This window comes from Clupea harengus, unplaced genomic scaffold, assembly GCF_900700415.2.
Source record: "Clupea harengus unplaced genomic scaffold, Ch_v2.0.2, whole genome shotgun sequence".
Classification (NCBI taxonomy): domain Eukaryota; kingdom Metazoa; phylum Chordata; class Actinopteri; order Clupeiformes; family Clupeidae; genus Clupea; species Clupea harengus.
Window position 1 is genome coordinate 18,131 of NW_024880340.1, and position 6,869 is coordinate 24,999.

The 6,869-nt window shown below is 39.4% G+C and overlaps 1 protein-coding gene across 1 annotated transcript; it reads right to left on the bottom strand.

Annotated features, from left to right (window-relative positions):
* Positions 1-208: 208 nt before the first annotated feature.
* On the bottom strand, positions 209-5,715 carry LOC122131932 (SET-binding protein-like). Its single transcript, XM_042706651.1, has one exon. It carries the CDS (start codon positions 4,368-4,370, stop codon positions 3,813-3,815), a length of 558 nt encoding a protein of 185 aa, XP_042562585.1. The 5' UTR covers positions 4,371-5,715; the 3' UTR covers positions 209-3,812.
* Between the last annotated feature and the right edge of the window lie 1,154 nt (positions 5,716-6,869).

Here is a 6,869-nt window from a genome sequence, read left to right on the forward strand (position 1 = left end):
TTTCAATTTGTTTCAAATAATGATTCAATTCATTGTGGGTTTTCAATTTATTATGGCTGCCAGGAGTTCAGTATTTAAAAAATACTCTGGTTATACTCAATCAAAAGATAAATATCAGCTATTTAGATAAAATAGGAACCATTAGGTAAACAGAACCAACATATAGAATGGGGGGGGGGGGGGAGAAGACAAGAGCCATGACATGTTCAGCCTTCGATAAAGTCATTTATTATTTTTCCACAATGACATGAACAGAAATCAACTTTAAGTGCTTGATGCTGCCGGCCAAGGATGGCAGCAGAAAAAAGGACAAGCTTTTCTGTAAGAGAAAAGAGAAATAAAAAAATAAAACTACTAAATCATGATCAACAAACATGACCAAACATGCCAGCATACAGTACACGTATATACCTATATACAGTATAAGTATTTATGAACATATATGTGTGTGTACACTAACACACCAAATATGCATGTGTATACATACATTCTATGTACAATATATGTATATGCATGTGTACCTCTGTATTTGTTCATTTTATATGTCCAATATTTGCAGTTTGTTATAATAATACAATATACAAAAATGCTTTGAGAATTAAAAATCCATTAAAAAAGAAACATATCAAACATTGTACAAGTTCTCCAAATTTGATTGAAATTCAATTTTTCGTTCATCTAAAATATTTATGCATACAATCAAATGGGGCATGCATATACAGAAAAAAAAAACACAAACAATATGAAATACACAATGTCTTCTAATTAGAATATACAAACATAGCTATGTGCTCTTGCAAAGACACGTAATTTTTTCACGCAATACTGATGTTGCACAGTTTTTAAATATCAATGTAGCTTCAAAATGCATGATACAGATTACTACATTTGTATAAGCTAAAGACGTTTCTTCTTGAATGTGCATGGCCAACTGTGACACTAGGAGGACACAACCAAGCCAAACAGCTTCCAAATACTTCTGAAACCCACTAGCACCTACAGGCTTCAAAACATAATTGGATTACACCAAATGTTTGTTTTCATCCAAGTGTCACTTTGGGCAATAGTACATCTGTCTAGAGTAAATACAGAGGCTGTCAAATAACAGGATCGGTCTATGTCTCTTGATTAAAGAGCCAGTAAATATAGAAAGGACACACCTCAACTTCAGAAGGCACCATTTTATGCTGGTGAAGAAATACACAGAATTTTAAATATTAAAATGAACTTTTGAGCTGCCATGCCTTGCTGCTAAAACCTCCCTAGAACACATCCTAGTCGATGCTAAATGTAAAAAAAAAAAAAAATTGTTATAGGTTTTGGTAGACGAAAAAAAAAAAGAGAAAGAAAGCACATTCAGATTCAGAGTTTGTTAGATCAGCTTTGGATGGCCTAGCATTAAATACTGATAAATGGACTTCTTTATATTTGGCGATGTCTTCAGGTGGTTTTCTGAGCCAGTCCAAAATTGAGACATCCTACAGCCTACATCTTGGTCCCACTGGCTAGGGGGGGATAGCTGCCAGCCAATGCAAATTATTTTTCTTGGCTCTGACACAACCGAAGTCATCATCAGACTTAATGGCTGAGCTTGTAGCAAAATTAACATTTTATGCATGTAGACTACTGCTTCAGTCTATGCCGGACATGTTCACATGATACCAGTCCAACATATGTCAAAACACAGTTTCCTCCCATGCAAATGGATCTAACCTACAGTAGTTACACTATTTACAGTGGAGATTTAGCTGAATATAACTTTAGATTAAGGCTCGACTGCTGTTAAGACAGTTCTCTGTCACATGCAGTGACAATAATTGCAGTGAAATGATAGTCGCTTTTTGCACTTTTACAGATTTACTGACATTCTTCACTATAATTGATTATATTCATTTATTTTCAAAAAAGACCACTTCACTATCCATAAAGGGCAGATCAAAACAAAAAGAAGAATAGAAAGCTTATCATAAAGGTTCATCTTTGAAAGTCACTAGGCCTACATGTCAGCAGATTCACAGGTAAAACCTGATGCATAGAAAAAATGTCACTGATGGAGTGCTTCCCTCTCTGAATGTACTGTCTGTGTTGTGTGTTCTGGATATTGATCGAGACTGGCTCTAAACACAACAGAGTACTGATAATACGCCCATGATAACCTCAAAGCATTAGCTTCCTAGCTAATATTATGTACCTTCAGCTGTGCTGTAGCACTTCAGGGCATGACAGTGAATGCTTTAAGTGTGTTCTGAGCGATGGATACATGTATGTTAAGTATGGACATTCATGATTTAACAAGGTAATCACATTGATTCCTGCATTTCCCTGCAAATCAAATGTAATGAATTAATAAACAAACTTAAGGCACGAGTGAGACTACTGAGAAATCAATTGCAGATAAAAAAGCATTTCGAATGGACGCAAATGAGGTTCTGGTTTCTCTGCTGATGATTGTTAATCTCTGTGGATCGTTAAGGTTCTTTAAATTGACCCGATCTACATACAACGGAAACACATTGGTTCCTCAAAATACGACTTGGGGTGTCCTACAACTCTATACAGACTACATAGTAAAACATTCAAGAATACAGAAACCGTCGGGATTGTAAGAAACTTTGGTTTCGTTAACTAGGACATTTTTAAATGTAAGGGTTTCAGGGTCTGCTTCCAAAAGTCTGCACAACCATCTAATGACCATGCCAAGGGCAGGCACCTTCTCGGAGGCTGATCTATGGTAGTTCAGCACACACACTCTACAAACACCTATTCCATTTCGAAAGTGATTTCATTTCAAAATTGAACACAGTTGTGACCTTATTTAGCCACACCAAGGGACTATTATTTCATTATTAAATGCTGTTTTTCAAACTATTTATTGCATACTATTTATTGGTCAAATATTTTAGCCACAATGGTAAGAAATACAGAAAAATGTATTATGACTGTATGAAGTGCTAAATATTATAGATAACTGTAAGCAGTTACGTTAATACTGTTCCATGTTCAGAAGCAGAATAGTCAGTGATGCACTCACTTAATCATGCTCATGTAATTATGGGTCATTCAGAAAAATCTTTTTGGTGAAAAACAATATTGATTTTCACAGAAACAATACTGACTACAACCATTCCGACTACAGCACGGCATATTACGTGTTATCACTTACTGAAATGAGATATTTTGTGGATGGGTTTCTACATCTAGTTCAGCATGTATCTTATGTACAACTAGCCCAGCACTGGAAAAAGGTTCAAAGAAGCTCCAGTCCAATGTACTGCCATTGGTTTATGTTCAGGGCGACCCCAAAACAGCTTGAGTTTGCTTGGGAGGAGGAGTCAGAGAAGGATGGGGTTATTGTTGATCATTCTACACTGAGTACACTGAATCTACTGTGCTTTAACTTGGATGAAATACAAAATAATGAGGAGGGGAAAAAAAGAAAGCTGCACAGTACTGGCGGGAAAAAAAAGCAATTATCTACACTAGCTGGTTTATGGCAAGAACCACAGTTAGGAAACCTTTGAAAGTTCTATTATTGTAGTTTGAAGTGGGGTTTTGGAGGGTAGTAGTTTAACACAGCCTGGTCTCCAAGAGACTCAGGGAATACACAGCTAAGTCCAGCTAAGTCTCGCTATAAAATGAAAGCGCTGCACATTTGACCACATTCTTTATCTGAATTCTGCCGAGAAGAATGCCCATATGTGTAAGAAAAAAAAAAGATATAAAAAAACAAGTTAAGACAAAAAGAAAAACAAGGCAAAAAAGTGCAACGGCGACTCAAAAAAAGGTGTCCACTTGCACTGCTTTGTGACTGGCTAATGAAAGGCTAGAAGTGCATCTTCCTTTTTGCTGCTCCCGCGGTACCTCCGCCGGCGCTCTGCGGTGCAGGCCTCATCCGGCATCCGCTGCCACTGCTTGCCTGCCGCCACTGGCATGGGCTGGGACTTGGTCTGCAGCCGCGCCATGTGCACCACCGACTCGATGGCATCCATGATAGAGTCGTGGTTGGAGAACTCTAAGGGCTCAGGCAGCACCAGGCTGGCATGCAGTGTGCTCCTCTTCCCGGGCAGGTCCACACACTTCTCCAGCACTGGCATCTGGGCCACGGGCTCCTCTTCCTCGTCCTCCTCCTCGTCGTCCTCATCCTCATCCTCCTCCTCTTCCTGGGGCAGGGGCTGTTTCCTGGGCCTACCCCTGCGCCGCTTGACGATGTTGTTCCCGGTCTTGGCCTGCCTCTGCAGCCTCTTGACCTTAAGGATCTTGTTGACGTGGTCTAGGTTCTTCTTGGTGTTGAGGATTTTGGAGAAGGCATGCATCTTCCGCACTTCGCACTGGATTTCCTCGATCTCTTTGCGTTTGTACCTTCTTTTCATTGAAGAACTGGGTTCTGCAAGACAAAATAAGAACACACGGAACTGTAAGACTTGACTCTGCACAGATGATAGGGCTGCCTTGAGTTTATGATAAGATAAGATAAGATAAACCTTTATTAATCCCTGTAGGGAAATTCAGGATACCGGAATACATACATTATTTTGTGTAATACAGTTTGTAGAACTCATTCCTTGTGTCATTCAATAAAAGTGCTGCATATACAGTATAAAAGGAGGTTACAACATTATGCAATGCATCCTCATTCTTGAATTGTAATATTTTTAAGAAGCAACAATCTAGAACAATCTAGGGTAGAAAACGCCTCTTCTAACAACAAAACAATGTTATTGTGACAAGTTGGTTTGACTGGGTAGTAGTTGACAGCAGTTCAAATTTGGAATATGGATACTTATATGCTTACATGCCCTTATTTGTGGTACTTGCTTACCAGGGTTAACTGCCAAATTATATTACTACTATGAAACAAACTGCATGAACAATAACGGAAACCTCAGGTGACACTTCTCAAAAAAGATCCCCATTCTTTTGACATCTAAATCAATTATCATTCCGTTGGTTAAAGGTGCAATAGCAAATCATTTTTTCCAAAGCTGCCTAGACTGTGAGTACATTTTATTTTTGTGTTCTCCCAGGCATATTGAACACAGCATTGTTGTAATAGGTCCTGTTCACACCTGGCATTACCATGCGTCTTGGGGGATCCAATCACAGGGGGACAGCTGTGAGTACAGGTGTGAATGCACCCAAAACGCACTGAGGACGCAATGAGGTCCGATCACTCAGACCACATTCGGAGGTAGTCTGGGCATATGGCCACTTTCTTTTTGCAGTGTGTGCGCAAATATTTCCAGGCCACATTGAAGGACTGTCTACTCCACTGACATCCTCTGCATAAGCGGAAGTACTTACTCAAAGCTGGCTTTGTCCATGACGTTTGAAAATTTTAAAAAGCCCATAGAGATATATACTATGAGTGTGTGAAAACTGATTTCAATAACCACACTTACGTACTATGTCTGGCAAGTGAACTCAACTCACTACCTTTACTTTCTTTCTGTAAATCCAGTCATTTTTAATCCTGAATCCAAGTAACTAAAAAGACTGTTGATACTAAGCAGCACATCAGCAGTTTTGCGAGAAGAAAAAAACCCTGAGGTAAACAGTAATCCAGATCTCAGAACACAAGAGAGCTTGAATATCAGAGAATCATACCACCAGCATTTCTTTAGTAAACAGGTGTGAAGTCTAAACGTCAGATCATCTGACTACACTGGGCCCAGTGTGATAGGCCGATTAGGCTAACCTCGATGTGCTTTTTGCACAGCATTTTATTGTTATATTAAAATGAATGTCAGAATAAAATAAAAAAAATCCAAATCAATATGAAAATTACTTGAGTTTGATTTTTTAAAAGTGAGGGGGCACATTGAATGAAGTGGGGGGCATTGTCCTCTTATGCATTTGGTCTTTGCAAATTATGTCTGTCTTTACTTGCATAAAGAGCGGGGAAGATCCAATTACAAGTGGTCACTCGAGACGCATGTGGAGACTCATTCTAATAGCTGGAGTGATCTGACGTACCTAGAGCTGTCCACTTGTGATCGGATCACCGTAGACACACAGATACAGAAGCTAGCTTTAAGAAGCCATGGGAAATTTCCAAAATAACAGAATTGTTATGTTGAAAACAAATGAGGATTGGACCTGTATGTCTGCAAGCTTTCTGATCGATATCAGCTATTAATGACCAGAAAACATGCAAATGAGTGTTCTGTTGTGGATGTTTACATCCTGCGGTGTGGAGGAGAAAACACAGCATCCCTTTTGGCTCCCAAAGCCTGGGAAATTTGTTTCACTGCCTCAAACAAAATTGCACATAAAGAATTTAATTAGCTGCAGGCCATGTCCTACCATTACATTTCAAACGGAGGAATACCTTTTAGTAAAAACATCTTAAAGAATGTGTGTTAGTGTGTAGTGACGAAAATGATACAGTTACAGGGAACTTAACACCTGACATCTGGATATGGATAACTCCATTCACACACACACACACACACACGTAATTAGGGTACCAGGAAGCATCCCTCTTATTCACCTTCTCTCTGAACACACTGTAGTCAATGCTCAGGCCCCTACATCTTGAATAGATGTGCCTATAAAGGCAGGCAATAAACTATGAAGCCTAAGATACATCGGTGATTAATTTACTGCTCCTCGACTTCGCATCTGTGCCTTGGAAGGCAGCCCAGACCAGAGGAAATGTTGGGTTTCTGGCAGTCTCGTTTGAAATGGGTTCAGACAGCCTAAAGCTGCCCAAAATGTGTGTTCCACTTTTGCGATCTATCCTGCACCTCGCCTATCTCCAGAGAATTCTTTCTCTCTGATTGGTGTTCCATCTGGTAAGGTTTCCCGGAAAACAAACAGAAAACAGAATTGTTGAGGATTTCATTGGCCACAGTGGGAAGACAAAAAAA

Excerpts from the sequence above, each read along its gene's own strand:
- LOC122131932 (XM_042706651.1), bottom strand. The coding sequence starts at position 4,370 with ATGAAAAGAAGGTACAAACGCAAAGAGATCGAGGAAATCCAGTGCGAA.